The sequence below is a fragment of the Micromys minutus genome, assembly GCF_963924665.1.
Source record: "Micromys minutus genome assembly, chromosome: 1".
Taxonomy (NCBI): Eukaryota; Metazoa; Chordata; class Mammalia; order Rodentia; family Muridae; genus Micromys; species Micromys minutus.
The window spans coordinates 158,506,278-158,523,076 of record NC_137969.1 but is presented as its reverse complement, the minus strand read 5'-3'; the positions used below and the strand labels follow the sequence as shown (position 1 = coordinate 158,523,076).

General features: G+C 39.5%; 1 protein-coding gene across 7 annotated transcripts in view; it reads right to left on the bottom strand.

Annotated features, from left to right (window-relative positions):
- The window catches only part of ITSN2 (intersectin 2), a 115,463-nt gene that overhangs the window by 41,326 nt on the left and 57,338 nt on the right, over positions 1 to 16,799 (bottom strand). For all 7 annotated transcript variants that reach the window (XR_013975111.1, XM_080920295.1, XM_080920298.1 and 4 more), the window contains 10 exons: positions 15,296 to 15,432; positions 12,387 to 12,523; positions 11,399 to 11,496; positions 8,101 to 8,276; positions 7,688 to 7,832; positions 5,520 to 5,725; positions 4,154 to 4,218; positions 2,503 to 2,669; positions 209 to 254; positions 1 to 122 (listed from right to left, as the gene is read on the bottom strand). Coding sequence is in view for 6 of the 7 variants with exons in the window: in XM_080920295.1 (XP_080776421.1) it covers positions 1 to 122; positions 209 to 254; positions 2,503 to 2,669; positions 4,154 to 4,218; positions 5,520 to 5,725; positions 7,688 to 7,832; positions 8,101 to 8,276; positions 11,399 to 11,496; positions 12,387 to 12,523; positions 15,296 to 15,432 (1,299 nt within the window). In the remaining variant the exon portion in view is untranslated. The remainder of the gene's footprint in view (positions 123 to 208; positions 255 to 2,502; positions 2,670 to 4,153; positions 4,219 to 5,519; positions 5,726 to 7,687; positions 7,833 to 8,100; positions 8,277 to 11,398; positions 11,497 to 12,386; positions 12,524 to 15,295; positions 15,433 to 16,799) is intronic.

Below are 16,799 nucleotides of genomic sequence, written 5' to 3'. Positions count from 1 at the left end.
CTGTAGCTCTCCTTGCCACCACCCACTTGTGTTTTTCTTTAAGATCAATATTAACTGTCCTGGTGCAAGACTGAGCTGCTCGGTCCCTGAAGCAGCATATGCTGAAGTGACTTGAGCAATCTCTGAAAAGAAGAAAATAGAAAACTGTAAATCCAAGATTACAACAGAGCAAATGCTCATCAGATTTCAAGGGTGCTGTTATACTTACCTGGTTTTTTATTTGATGCTCCAGATTTGCTAGCATTCCCAAAATTCTACAAGGAAAAAAAATAGGTTGTTTTTTAAGTCATTTTAGGCAGACCAGAAATGATAGTTCAGGTTTATCAGGAATTAATGATTTCTAATGCTCGGATTTCTTGTTTCTTTAAATGAAGACCAGAATGTCAATGAATTTGGTATTAATCAAATAACTGAAGAATCCAGAGGTGGCAAAGAAATTTGGTCTGCTAATACAGTATTTTATATGCAAATAGCTGAAGTTGGCTTGTGCTCACACTTTGCTTTGACTTTCCTGATGTTAAACATGGCCGTTGGGAGTATCTTAGTTTGGTTGCTGTGCTATGATACAACACTGTGATCAAAAGCAACTTGGGGAGGAAAGGGTTTGCTTCTTCTTGCACTTCTAGATAAGAGTCCATCACTTAGGGGAGTCAGGGCAGAAATTCAAGCATGGGAGGCACGTGCAGAGGCCATGAGGGTGCTGCTTACTGGCTTGTTTCTCAACCTGCTTTCCTACACCAGAGCTACCTGGCTCAGGCATGACACCTCCCACAATGGGCTGCCCTCCCAATAATCATTAATCAAGAAATGGCCAACTTGCCACAGGCTGATCTGACTGGGGCATGTTCTCAGTTGAGGTTCCCTCCTCTCTGATGACTAACTTGCTAGCTTACAGGCTACTCAATTTATGAATGGGGTTAGCATTAATGCCAAGTATAGAAAAACATGTATGTTGAGGATATATGAAGGCATATATAAATTTTGTTCTTGTTTTCTAAAGAGAACTTGTTTCATCTGTACACGTTGCTGAATAGGAGACAATGTTTATCTATTTATAATTATAATTTGTTCCATAAAAAGACTGATTTTGATTTAAGAAGAAATTCATATCATGGGTAACAACTATGACTCTGTTTGACTTTAAAGGATAGACTATAGACAGAACGTAACTCAATGATTGAGAGCCTGCTATCTGTGAGGCCCTGGGTTCAATCCCCAGTACTGTAGAATAACAAAAAATAAATTGAACTGGCTATATTTATTATTTTTAGGAGTTTGAATAAAAATAAAGGGAGGAATTAAGAGGGTTTTCTTTTGTATTAGTAAATACAGCTACAGTGATGGTCTGAAGTCAAAACTAACATTTGTGAGTATATGGAACAGGTTTGTTATACATGGTTATAGACACTCAGCTATTTGGTTTTAAAATAACCTTGCTACATAATCACGGCTGTCACTATTTTACAGAGAATGAATCTGAGGCCCTAACAAGCAAAACAACTGTTCAAGGTCATCTAGCCTCTAAGTGGCAGAGGAAGGTTTAAGCCCAACTGCCTGGTTCTACCACACCATAGGTTCACAGGTCCCTCAGGCCTCGGAGAACTCAGGAGTCTGTGGAATAAAAACATTGTCTTTTCACTGTGTGGACAGTCACAATGGTGGGGAAAGTGCCAATGACTTAGCAGCATCAAAGCACATTATAATTTGGCACTCACTGTAAACAAAGCTAGCTCCACTTGAGAATGTCCTTGGACAGAAACTCTTAACATTTTATAGTTTTACTTTATGTGGATGAGGGTTTTGCCTGCATGTATGTGCCATCAAGTGCATGGTGCCAACAGAGGTCAAAAGAGGCTGTCAGATCCCCTGGAACTGCAGTTAGAGGTGATTGTAAATTACCATATGGGTGCTGAGAACTGAACCTGGGTCCTCTGTTAAAAGTAGCAAGTGCTCTTAACCACTGAACCATCTTTCTAACCCCAACTCTTAACTTTGATTATACATCTGTTTTTCAGTTGAGACGGGGTCTCACGAAGCCCAGGCTAGCCTGAACTTACTGTAGCCAAGGAAGACCTTGATCTTTCTGCCTCTTGTTTCCTAAGTGCTAGGATTATAGGCCTGTACCACTACATTCAACTGAACGTACTTTTCTCTTTAATCCATCTGATGAAACAGCAATGTACTTGTAACATTTCTATTATATACCATAGACAGTTGCCTAAGGAAAAGAATTTCCATGATTAAATGCCTTTATAGGACATTTTTACTTTAAAGAACTGACAGACAAATATTTAGACTTGGGTTTAGTAAACATTTTCTCGAAAATGAACTAAGCATGCTTGTCACTTCAAGGAAAACAGCTGACAGGATTTACCAGTCTATGGAATCCTGTGCCCCTTGTCTTCTAACTGGGACTGTTTCCTTTAAAAACATAGATTTCTGTATTACCATGTATCTTTATTGGTAATAACAATGCTTTTGCTTTAATGCAAAACCCATTACCTCTTGATCTTTTGGTTTGACATAGTTGGATGGGAAGATGCCAGTTCTCTCTCCAATACTTCCTGTCCACCACTCTCCATCTTTCTGGGTCACCAGTATTTCTTCACCTTCAGTGAAAGTCAGATCTCCAGGCTCTACACTTGAGTATGAATAAAGTGCAATGTACTCTGCAGGCAACAAGGAAAGCAAATGGTTCAGACTGTAAGACCACAGATGTAAAAGACCTTGTCACTTACAGAACTTTAAACATGGTCTCCAGGTAGAAAATGTAATAGAAGTCATTAGTTAACAACTGTCTAGGTGAAAGCTAACAACGTTTACCAAGGGCTTCACATTTTTTTTCAACTGCTGTTATTTTGTGAAAGAAAGGAAAGATTATTGCTTAGGCTGCAGGGACAGAGGACTCAGTGGCAACCAGAGTAGCAATAGCCAATCTTTTACTTTTGCTTGAGATAAAAGTTTCACTATGCAGCTAGCTTTGGCTGGCCTAGAACTCTCTGCTTCCCCAGTGCTGAGATTAAATGTGTGCTTGCTTTATCAACCATTTTTTTTTTTGGTAACAAAATAATTATCCTAAACTACAGACATAAAGAATCTCTAAAAATAATGGAATGACACTTAAAATGGAGTCAAAACAATCTTTTAAACCTTTGATGTAAGACACCCCAGTGTGCTTAATTCTTTGTTCTTTGTTTTGTACAGTTACAGAAACATCATGTTTTGGCAAAAGGCCCTGGTTCCTAGCATAGTGCTTGGCTCCAAGCAGATGCTAAATGAGTCTTTGTTACTGAAGGACCTCATGTGACAGTTTTCCAGTTTTAGATTCTCTTTGATTCTTATTCCTGTGGTTACTACTACTTTGAAGAAAGAGCAACTGATTTTTTTGAAGTCTTTTTATTTTGTTTTTGTTCTATTTTTATAAATATTTGTCAACACAGAATTTGATATTTTATAGTAAGTAGAGAGAGCAGAACATACTCTGAAACCCAGTGATTCCCATTCCTGGAGTCCCTGTGCCCAGCTGACTTAACATAATTACGGGTCTAAGTAAATACCAGTGAATAAAGCCTCTCCAAGCTCTCCTTCCTGCCTTCCTACTCTTCTCCTCACACTTGGCGAACAGTGCAGACATGGCACTAGCCTCTCTGTGACCTCATTTCCTCTCAGGTCTTGGCACATTATCTTTTCTGTGAGAAGCCCTTCCTCATATTTTGTCAGTGCTGGGATTAAAGGCATGCACCATCACACCTGATTACTTTTATTATTTGTGTGTGTGTGTGTGTGTGTGTATGTGTGTGTGTGTGTGTGTGTAAGGAATCGAAATGTGTATGCAAATTGTGTGGGGTGTTTGAATAGGCCAGAAAAGGCACCAGAACTGTAGGTACAGGCAGATATGCGTAGTCTAATGAGTGCTGGGAATGGAACTCTGGTCTTCTGCAAGATCAGTAAGTGCTCTTAACCACTGAGCCATCATCCCAGCCCGTGCTTTATTTCTGTAGTACCACTCTAAATATGCCGAGGGTTTTCAGTCATGTATTCTCTGAAGTAAAGAGGGGCAGGCTTTTTTTCATAATCTCAAAAAACATAAAAAAATTAGAACATCAAATGTTCAAATAAACTCCTATTTTAAAGCAAACTGCCAGAAACTTACCTTCTCCAACTGGATAGGCTATAGAGGTAGGTTTCTTATTTACAGCTGCATACAAAGCTTCTGGCCTAGCAAATCAAACAGAGAAATAAGACACATACATACATACGCATAAGAACAAAAGCTCCATGAAGGTGAGCTGAGGACTACAGGAGGTTACCAGCATCAAGTACTCTGTTTCTATGCACACACTAGATATAAACTTAGATACAAAATTTTCCGAGATTAAGAACTGTCTAATTATAAATACCACATTTCAAAGCACATATGGAAACTGGCTTGGCTTATAGGTTATACACACGTACAACTATATATATATATGTATGTATATGAATGTTATTTGATTAGTTTAACTACATCTTAAAATATAAAAATAATCCTTTTCCTAAAAACCTCCTAATAGGCAAATAGTTTGCTTAATCTTTCTTTGTAATATGCTATCTGAATAATAAAATAATTGCTATAAATGTTGTAGTGTGAAAATGCCAAGTATGTATTGTGACTTTTACTACTTCATCTTGCCAAATTCCAGGTCAATCTGAGAAGTTAACTTCTGCATCTGAACTAAATACTAGTAAGTGGCCATGCAGCACTAAAGGGTCATATAGTTTAGCTTAATTTTTCATTTAATGAGAAATCTGAATATGAAATATGCTGGTGAGGACAGTGGGACTAGAACGTGAGTTTCTTGATTTCCAAGACTGGGGTCCTCATATTGGACTGCGCTGTTTCAGGCCCCTCCATGTAAACAGTGGGCGCGATCACCCACAGCCGGCAGTGGGATGGACTTCCTGTGGTACAGCCAGCTGGCAACCTGGCACTCTTGCTGGCTTAAGATTTTGGTCTTACTAGATTTTTGACTTTGTGTATTTACATTTCATTCACCTGTTCATTCATGCTTCCTTAAGATGACAGCAGTTACCATGGAAAAATGGATTGAAGAAGACAGAGTATAGTTTCATGGGGCTTATGACTTAATAGGGAATATGGTCAAAAAAGTCAGTTAACTATAAAGAAGTGCTATGAACAATAGGGAAGTTATATTTAAAGAGCCCCAGAGGCCCAGGCATGGGAATACTCACTCCAATCTGAAAGGGCAAGACCTCAGTGAAAAACCTATCACATATAGAAAGGGTTCAGAGAACAATGGAGACATGCTTGGAGTATGTAAGGACTCTCACTGGTCTTGTGGTAAAAAGAAAACAAAGATCTAAGAACTGAGTATTTTGAAAAGATCACAAATGATGCAGAATGAAAGATCTAAAACAGATACAAACATGAAGCAATTTTTTCACAACAGGAATCACCCTCTGGCATAGGTGATGAGGATACCAACATCCAACTCCCATAAGTACATAGCTGTGCTTACTCTCCTCGCTTCGCTTCACTCCCAGGAAGGATCTTGACGTAAGACTTAGGGAACCATCCTCTTCCTCCGTGCACCTCCCCAAACCACCAGTTTTCCTGCTGCTCCAGGACAGTAATGACATCATGCTTTGAGAAGTTCAGGTGGTTCTCTTTCTTTGCCGTCCAGGAACAAAGGGCCTGAGCTTTCAGGTTTTCTACAGCCTGCCCCTAGGATACAAAGCCACTAAAACTTAAAAACAGATCACGGAGATCATGATTTCTAATTTCTAGTATATAGCAGAGAGAACATCAACATGGCCAATCTGTGAACTTAAAATGACACACAGCCACATGAGTTCCAGGCCACTTCATCACCCACACTGGTTAGGCATGCTCAGGGAAGTGTTCATGAACCCATCAAATGAGATGGATTGTCACTGCGATTATTTCCTCTCCTCCACCCCAATGACTTCCACCCATTGTGGGTTACCCCAGGAGGATGATCACACTCAGTATCTCCCTTGCTGTTTCCTCTTAACACCAACCACGACTCTCATCCCTTCACAGGTCCACTGTGGACTCACACTGCACTGATCTCACTCCCTCCAGCGGTGGCCCAGCCCTGCTCTTCCCCAGCATGTCTCCCCACACTTATCCTTCGCCACTTTCTTCTACATCCCAGAGAGCCATCAACTTGCTTTCTGATGTCACCCCTTAACCTGTGACTTAGGTGCTGTCCTGTCATTCTAAGGAACATCTTCCAGATGAGGTTATTGACAATAATATCAAGCCAAAGAACCTCACAACCATATTACTCCTTCACTGACCAGTGGAAACATAAGTAAAGTCCTTTAGTTTCTGAAGCTCTAAGTTGAGCTCACCTTCTGTCAAGCCTATTTCTTCATGTTTCTAGTATAACTTTCCTGAATAATCTAATTTATGCCTGTGGGTTTTAAAATCTATAATTTCAGGGTAACTTTATCTTCTGCATTCAAGATGTGAACATCAATATGTTGTTCCCATTGGGTTGTCTTAGTGTCCCTGAATGTAATAATTTCTAAAACCCTAAACCTTCTTCCTGTGCTATCTACCTGGGAATGAGTTATATTACTGTTCTTTCAGTTGTTCATGCTAATAACGTAAGTTATTGTTTTAAAAATATTTTAACATACTTGTGTGTGTGTGTGTGTGTGTGTGTGTGTGTGTTTGTGTGTAGTTGTGAGCCACCAGACATGGGTGCTAGGAACAGAATGCAGTTCCTCTGGAAGCAGCAATCCATGCTCTTAGTTGCTGACCCATCTCTCTGGTCTCTGAAAAACTACTTTGAAAAGAGTCTGTCTTTTGTCTATGTGCCTATGAACAGGCAAAGGCTGGACGGTGTGCCAAGCCCAGGGGCCTGGAGTTCCAGGCGTTTGTAGGAAACTCAGCTTGTCCTACGAGTGCTTCATCTGATTCCCAGTTGTCAGGACTGCACACTGCTCCAAACTGTTGAGCCATCGGTTCCTAAAGAACTACTGTAACTTCAATTTCCCTTTTACTATCCACATTCAACAGATTATTTTATGCCAATTCTTAATATTTTTCTAAATCCAGTTTCCTTCCCATATATTTTCATTCCTCTGGCTGGCTCACCAGTACCACTTGTTACTTGGCTACAACAGTACTATCCCTGCCCGGTCTGTTTTCTGCCATTCTCCCTTCACATTACTGCTAGAGTTTGCTTTGCTCGTCTTTTGCTTGTTTGTTGGTTCCTTGGTTAGTTTACTTTTTGAAACAGGGGTTCTCTGTGTAGCCCTGGCTGTCCTGTATCTTACTCTGTAGACCAGGCTGGCCTCAAACTCAGAGATCCACCTTCCTCTGCCTCCTGAGTGCTGGGATGAAAGGTGTGCACCACCATTCCTAGCTAGAGTCAGCGTGTGTGTGTGTGTGTGTGTGTGTGTGTGTGTGTGTGTGTGTGTGATTACATGCCACAGCATGAGTGTGGAGCTCTCAGAAGACAACTCTGGTAGTCAGTCCTTGCCTCCTTGCCTTTCCATCTTGTTTGGCACAAGGTCTCTCTTGCTTTTGTTGCTATGCTGTGTATTTTGTGGACCAGCTCCATGCTCTGCACAGCAGGGGAAAGATGGATGCCTCCGTACGGAATCTAGAGCAAAGCAAACAATAGAGCACACGAAAGTACAGACAACTTACCTGTCCATGAATAGGGGACACAGATCCAGGGGACACAGTGCGGGTAAAAGCTGACTTCTGCTGCCACGTGGTGTTAACGGTAAGGTTTGAGAAGGATACATTTTGATAATCAGTCACTGGTGCTGGTTGATTTGAACAAAGTTGCCTACAGGTGTAAAACTTTAACGTAAGTATACTTAGTTATCCAGAAACTAATAAAGTACTACCAGCTTACCCACATGTCTATTATATGCTGTTTAAATAGGATTTGTAGATGAGACACTTGTGCAGTATACGTTCATTCACTCAGTTCTAGTACTGAAATGTTGAAAGTGCCAGCCCAGATAAAACTATGATCAAGAATCAGGATGACCCAGTTACAGGTTCACATTTACACACAAGCTACATTCACCCACTGCCAGCTCCCAACTCACTGGGAAGAAGTTGAGGTAGCAGAAAGAGACACTGAAGGAGGAAGTAAGGCCTTCTTAGGAGACGGAGCTTTTTCACTGGACATCAGCTTTTCTACATAGTTGCACGGGAACCAGCCAAACTTTCCCTGAAAACCACCATAAAGCCAGCCAGGCTCTCCTGCAGTCTTCTCGTCAACCTAAGAAGAAGACAAAGAGTTCAGGGCTTAGAATTCATACATCTACAAAAGGGTAGATTATTGCACAGCATTCTCAGATTCAGAATTAGTTCCATTTGAAATAAAAAGGCATTTCTTACAAATTATTGGGTTTCTATTTCTCATTAGGAACAGATTATCTTTAAAAATTTTATTAAAGGTAATACATGTGGCCAGGCATGGTGGTGTGTGCCTTTAATCTCAACACTCAGGAGGCAGAGGAACAGAGGGGCAGAGAGGCATTATATACAGTTTACAACCAAGGAGGGGGAAAGTAGCATTATATACAGTTTACAACCAAAAAATTAGTTCCTTACTCCATATATGTGTGTGTGAGTGTGTGTGTGTGTGTGTGTGTGTGTGTGTGTGTGTGTATGTATATGTGTGTGTATTGTGACAATCTGCTTATGACAATTATAGTTCTGAGCCACTATGCCTAGATTCAAATATTATTTATACTTTTACTTCTTGGATTTATTTCAGTCCTTAAAAAATGTTTATTAGCTTTTGATTACAAAAAATAAAGATTCACCTCTCTTTCATCATACTTTCTTACTCTATCCATATTGTTATATAATTTTTATTCAAGTATAATTAACATCAATGTTACAGCTTTATAAACCCCTCATATCTTACTTATACAGTATTTTGAGATTATATTTTCTTTCTTGTAAACTTTTAATATCCTACCATTAGTCACTTTTGTGGTGCTTAGCTGAACTGGAAAACCTCTGGGTACTATTTTCTAAGTGGTAAAAAAACAATTTCTTTTTTTCCCCTTAAATACTTTTCTTTTTCCTATAGTATAATAGCCTCCAACTTCACCTTGTTTACGGCCCTTCCTGGTTTCTGCCTTCAGCAGTGACGGCACCTCAAAGTTCATGGTTGGTTACCTTGCCTTGTACTATACACTTTTGAACAGGCCCACCTGCTCCTAGAATGTGGTCAGTGCTCTTACAGGATACTGAATCCTGAAGCTCTAATCTCAGGATGAACTACTTTCTCAAAGAGACAATCTTAAACTTCCAACTCCTTGCACAATATCTTCACCTAGACATCATCTGGGAACACCCATCTCGAGTCTAAGATTGAGCCCATCTCCCTGGTCCTAGGCCTAAGCGCTCAGATTGCTATTCATTTCTTCTTTTGTAATGGTGGGGAAAAGTGTATATTTAGAATTAGCCAGTTAAACTCAGGTTAGATGATTCCAATTTTGTTATCCACAGCACCATAATCAGGTACCAGCTGAAAATGTGCCTCCTGCACTCAGTCAGGCCTTATCGGGGTATTGGCTTTGGTCACATCAATGCCATGGAGTTTCTTTACAGCTTGCTTAATCAGGTGCTTGCTGACCCTGACATAAATAGACACAAGTGTGCTATTGTCTTCTGTCTTCTTCATGGCTGACTGGTTGTTGGGGGATTTGATGACTGCATAGTGGTCAAGCTTGTTTCTCCTGTGTATACTCTTTTGAAGGTATTTGGGTTGCCTCCAGAGCCACAGCATCTTGGGGCACTAGAAGATGGGTGATGTGAGCATCTTCTGCTTGTAGCTGTGGACTCCTTTTGGCACAGTCTTCTTGGTTTTCAAGGTGTTCACTTTGGCTTGGGCTTGGAGGGTCAGGAGCTTCCTTCTTTGATTGCTATTATTCTTACCATCAAAAACTGAAGCTCTTATAAAGAAAAATCTGTTCTTATCTCTAATTTATATCTATGGTGAAATTGGTGACTTCACCCTAAAAACAGTTCTTTTTAAAAATTCCATCTTCAGTAAGTAATAGCACCTTTCTCTGTATAACATATATTGTTACAATCTTTACTCACACTCAGATTTGGTCAAGCTGCTCCAACCCAAGCACTGATCTCCCATAAAGAGAAACTGTTGTAACCAACACGATCGTGCTGTATTGTTTATGTCTATGCACTCCTTCTGATACTGGCATGATCAGCATTTCTGTATCACATGTATCTCTTTAGTTGTCCCTAAGTTTTTATTTACTCTGTCTTGTACATCACACATCTGCTTATTTCAATGAATAAATAAACTTGCCAACTGTATTTCATCTCCATTTTCTTTTTTAAATTGGATATTTTATTTTTTATTTATTTACATTTTAAATGTTATCCCCCCTTCCCGGTTTCCCCTCTGCGAGTCCTCTATCCCATTTCCTCCTCCCCTGCTTTTAAGATGGCACTCTCCCCCAACTCCTGCATCACCATTAGAATTTTCAAATTCATCTTTGAAGTTCACATACAAAGCAGTGGGTTTTGTCACTGCATTGTCACGCACATGTATCGTTCACTGGATTTTAATTCATTCCCATCCTTTACACTCTGCACTCTGCCCAACTCTACTGATTCCTTTCCTCCAGTTCTTAAAAACTGCTTTTTGAGATGTAATTAACAAATACTTCATAGTGATAATATAATGTTCTGTTGTATTTATATGCCTTTGATAGGCTAATAAGGCACCCACGACCCACAGTCTCCTCCTGCTTCATTCTAAGTTCTCTTTCTTGCCCCTCACCATACCTTCTGGGAAACACTGGTCTTTTATGTTACTATAAATTAGTTTGCATTTTATATCATAAAATTGTGTAATTGATTCTCTATATATTTCCTTTTTCATTAGTCTCACATAGGTTATAAGAATACAGCACAGACTGTTTGTTCCAAGAAGAAATGGCCTAAATTCAGTCAAGATTACAGAACATTTTTAATAGCTGCTAGGAAATAATAGCTCTTCAGAATTCTACGGTTCCTTTATTAAACATCACAGGCAGTGCATGTTTTCTGATATGGAGAGCTGCTGTGCAGGGTGGGAAGAACAGTAGACGCAGAAGAAAAGACACACTTCACTGCACTGTCACCGCAATGCTGACAGTTAGAAACTGACTGAGTCCAAGTTTTCTTTTTGGTAATATTATGCAGTAATTACTGCCCTGTACATCTCCATATCTCTGAGAGATGCTGCAAGGGCTAAGTGAGATAATGTTTAAAAATGTGTTTAGAAATATATAAAAATCAAAGTTAACAATATAGAAAACATTAACACAATGTTTTGTGATTAGCTTTTTCATGAGCAGAAAGGCTTTCATTTCTTACCTGAATTATATCCCCAGAATTAAAACTCATCTCATCGTGGTTTCTTGCTTCAAAGGGGTACAATGCTCTATAATTTACCAAAGTGACAGCTGTCTCACCTGAAGAAAAGATAATTCCCATAATTTGTTATTTTAGATTATATACATTTTTATTATGACTCAATAAAGAGCTATTAAAATAGAAAACAGAAGTGGGCATCAAACAGGATAGCACAGTTCTGCTTGAGTTAGACTGGTAAGCATCCAGGTAGCATGACTACTTAGAGTTAATATAAAGCAAAGACGAATGTTCTTCGGCAGTGACATGGGAGGCAGCTGACAAGTGAGGGCTCACAGACTGAGGCGTGTGCATGGATCCAAGGGAGGGTGAAAGTCAGCAGGCCAAGCTGTGTACAGTGCAAGGCATCTAAGCAGGGGAAAGACGTGGTCACATCCGTGGAGGTGAGACTATGACAAAGAATGTCACAAGGGAAGTCACAAGAGACTAGAGAGTAACAGGACTGGGCGAAGAACATCTGTAGACTCACAAACATACCGGACTTGATACATTTAAAACTATCTTGTTAAAAAACATGAGCAAACTGCATCACTATCCAAAGGGTTTACTTACTAAAAGCAGATGTACTGATGAAGTTTGTTAGAATGGACTCAAGACTGTATGAGGAATTATACTTTCTAAGAAAAGTTCATGTGAAAAAAAGACTTAAAATTCTATTACTGTTTCAGTCAAATAAGTAGCTCAGCTACACTGGTAAGCAAAGTAAATATTTAAGATTGCATTTATTCTGAAAACTGTAGGCTGTCTTTTATTTGAGTCAACAAAGGCACCCTGTCTGCTGTGTTGTGTTGCAGTTCCTACCCTCAGTTCCCACATGTGTATACACTTTTCACACATTCAATGTAAAAGGTTTTACTAACTTAAAGGTGAGCATCTTTCAATTCATTGTTTTTGTTTTGTTTGCTCTTAGCAGGTCTACCTTCATCCTTACTTTGCTTTGCCTCGGCTTTTCGTTCCTCTTCTTGGGTTTTGTCCTGTGATTTTTCTTCCTGGAGTCGCTTTTGTTTTTCCTCTTCTTCTTTTCTAATACTTTCTCTCCACAAGTTTTCTTTTCCTTGCTTTGCTTTCCTTTTAAATGAGAGAAATGAAGAGTTTACATAATATCCTAATATGTGGGACACCAAAACCAAAACAACTGACAGGTATACTGGAAGATCTGGTCCCCACTGGCTGGAGAACCATCAAGGAAATGCTTGAGGGCTGGGGAAGGGGAAACCAGTTAGCCAAAGAGAGACTCAGACTGAGGTGTGCTGGAGTGTACAAATGGGAACACTGTCGACTTCAGGTTCCCTCTGAGCCCAAGATAAAGCAGGAAGGGATGCACAGAGCAAGTGTGAGGCTTCTTCCTATCTGGACTCCTCACAAGCCCTGCCTCTGGCTTTGATTCCCTAAGCCTCAGTTTCATCAGAGTAGCAGAGACTATGGCCAGATGGATCCGGGGACTCATCTTTCAGCCTCTATCCTACCAAAGCATACTTCCTCAAGAAGCTCTGCACAACTCTGAGTGAAATCTACATATCAGAATAACAAACCAGAACTACAAAGTTTAAAGCAATTAGGAGGCTTCCACTTTTTTAATTACCCAGAATTTCTAAATTTCTTCAGCAATTAAGGACTAGAGACCTCAAAAATAAACCAAGGCTCTCATTGTGATGGGGTTTAAGTGCTGTGCAATCCCAGGAATGTACCCAGCAGTCTCTGCTACTCTGCTAGAGTGTAGGCTTAAGGGAAGCACTAAATGTAGAAGTGGCAACTTTCTCTTAATGAGGTCATATGAATGTGCGTGAGAACTGTAATACACATTAATTCTACTGCTCAGCTGTCATGTTATAGAAACCTGCCTAGAGGAGGAGGAAGAGTGCTGTTGGCTAAGTGGATGTAAACACTTTTTTGAGGTGATAATATAAAAAGTAGGCTATCTTTCTAGAAGCCTGTTCTCCTATCCACAGCTGTGAGTTAATGCCCTAGAGGGGGATTAGATAGGATAGTGTGAATACAAAGCAAGGGATGAGCTGGTGGCCTTGACTTGATTATTATAGTATCATAAACTCAAGAAATTAATTAGATTCTTGAGTAATCTTAGGCAAGCTAGTGAGTAAAAACTAGTCCAAAAGCAGGCGATGCCTCATCTAAAATATTAAGACCGAACTTACCAATAGCTTAGAAGAAGAAAAGGAACACACCTGGGCAAATGGCCAAGAAGTCAAGCTACAGAACATGAAGCTCTGGACTGATAAGGTCTATATTATTTGTATCCACAGAAAGTCCTTATCATGACTGCACGACCACTGCATTGATTCTTTGTGCAATGGAAAATGGCACAAGGGAAGTGTCAAGTGAAGAATTTCACTCTTTGTTTCTACATTATTCTTTTAAAAATGATATATATGTGTGTTCATGCTTCTCTGTGTGTATGTGTGCTCTCATGGCCATACATGTGCATTGTATTTATGTATACAGGTGCTCATGCAGGCGTGTGTGTGCTCATGCCTGTATGTGTGCAGGTAGGAGCCAGAACACTACTTTAGGTGTCATCCTTAAAAACCCTGTCCACCTTCTTTAGGCAAGCGTCTTTCATTGGCTTGGAATTCACCAATTATGCTAGACTGGCTGGCCAGTGATTTGGAACTATGTGCCAGCACATTTTTACCTGGATTATGGGGCTCAAACTTAGGTCATCATACTTGCAATGCAAGCCTTTACTGACGGAGCCCCTGCCTTCAGTATATTCTAATATCTCTGGCTAGGAGGCCATGGATAGAGTGTACCTGGAATGACAGGAATGCTCTGTAACTGGCCATGACTACATAAATGAGGACCCATGAGGAAGAATCCAGAGTAGATCCACATCACGTAAAAGCTGTCACTCCACATGTGTTGCCACTGGTCATTTTAGGCCACTAAAGAACAGAGGCTCCCTGGTGTCTGTTACATCTTCCACAGATATTACTATTCTGCTTCTTACCAAGGAAGAGAACTACTGGCTCACTAATATTTGTTTACCAATCACACTAATCTCTGGCCCTGGAGAAACAAAGGATTCTACAGACAAAAGACAAAAGCTCCTCACAGCTGCTAAAGGAAAGGGCTGTGCTTCAGATGTCCCCACCCACCCCTCTGCTCTAAGTAGAGATGACTGATTATGTTAGCAGCACCAAGATATTAGTTCATGGCTTTTTTTTTTTTTTAATGCTCTTCCAGGGAACAGACAGATTTACTGGAGAGACAGAGAACTAATGAGGGCTCATTATGTGCAGTGTGCAAGATGTATGTGATTCTAGCTACATTATTTATTTAAAGCCTACAATTATCTATGAGGTAAACAGTATTCTCTCTGATTTTCAAATAGAGAAACTGGGCTTTAGAAAGATAAATGATCTGTCTGCTAGGGTCCCTCAAATAGTAAAGGGAAGACTAAGAATCGTAATCCAGGACTGACTCCCACGTCCTTATCTTTCATTAGTAGACCATATAATTGGTTAATGCAACTTAATGTCTAAAAGGATAATTGAATTTATAAAATTGGAATCTGAGTAGTATTTAAAAATACTTTATTCCATTTAAATTTTCATAAACAAAAGCAATGTGCAACAAAAGCTAAAATTTTATTTTGTTTTGTTTGAGACAGGGTTTCTCTGTGTAGCCTTGGCTGTCCTGGAACTCATTCAGTAGACCAGGCTGTGCTGGAACTCACAGTAATCTGCCTATTTCTGCCCCTGAGTGCTGGGATTAAAGGTGCACATCACCACTGCTCAGCAGAGCTTTAATAGTAATATACAATACACTCATGACACATCCATCTAATAGTAGTATACTACAATACAGGGTGATATTAATTACCTTGCAGCCTCATCTTCTAGTTTCTTTTTTTGAATTTGCTCTAATCTTTTTCTTTCGATTTCCTTCAATTTGTCACGTTTGATTTTATGAAGTTGTTCAAGGGCTAATTGCTGTGTATTATAGCTTTCTCTGAGTTCCTAAGGATAAAATACAAATAAGTCAATACCTACATATTTTAGTCATATTTAATAATATAGCATTTGCATTAAAAACAAATTACTAAGACAAGTATAATTAAATTTAATAGATTTAGAAGTTTAAAAAACCTCTTCACATGCTATCAAAGTTTTAAATACAGTAAGTACTTCATGCATCTACTAAGACAAATATCTATTTCTGCATCAGTTCATATATAAAGATCATAAAATATTTAATAAACCAATTGTTTGAAGTATTACTTTTGATAGAAGATACAATTCATTAAAATATAAAATATTTGTTTGTAATAACATTTAAAGAAAAATTTTGTTAAGTGTATATGTGTAGGTGTGTGAAGTGTGTGTGCATGTGTGTGTGTATGGTGTAGGCCAGAAGTCAAGGTCAAACTTGGGTGTCATTTCTCAGGCACCAAACTCCTTGTTTTTTGAGACAGAACCTCCCATTGGCCTGAAACTTGCCTAGTACTTTGGGCTGGTTGGCTAAGTCTGTCTCTACCTTCTCAGTGCTAGGATCACAAGTCTACACAATGACTTTTTGACATGTGGTTTTGGCAAGTCTTAGTGTTTCTTGTATTTCCATTCAGAAGCAGCCACTACACTTGGTCTAAAAGACCACAGCACTCATTTCCCTGCTCAGAATGACTGCTCAAAAGGACATGAATATGATCCAAGTTGGGTCAGAATTTTTTTCTGGGATACAGACTCCTTGATTAGTTATTATAAAGAGAACTTTCTGGCTCATTAAACTGAGATAAACTAAATCTGACTCCCTTACTACCCAGAAAGGACAGGACTGACAGAAATGAGGTCAACATAAAACACAGAGGTAAAGACTAGACAGTGAGGTAGAGCTGAGGACCCAGGAACCTGGTCTCCAATTCCATTGCTCAGTGTGGTAGGAACAGCCTTTCCCAGAAGCTAGCCTCCCACTCACACATCTTGGCTATCTTTCAATAGCAACTATTTTGAATCTACAGAATACTTGAAAGAAAGAAAGAAGAAAGAAAGAAAGAAAGAAAGAAAGAAAGAAAGAAAGAAAGAAAGAAAGAAAGAAAGATGGAAGGAAGGAAGGAAGGAAGGAGAGAGAGAGAAGGAGGGAGAGAGGGAGAGAGGGAGGGAGGGAGGGAGGGAGGAAGGAAGGAAAGAAGGAAAGAAAAGAAAAAGAAAGAAAGAAAGAAAGAAAGAGGCTGAAGGAAAGAGAAAACAATAATCAATCAACAAACCAAAACTGGGGGGGGGGGAGAAAAGAATGGAGGGAACACTCTAAAATAATCAAGAGAAATTTAATGGTAAATGAGAGAGGTAGACAATATCTGAATATATTTTAGTTAATTTTAATTTTTTTT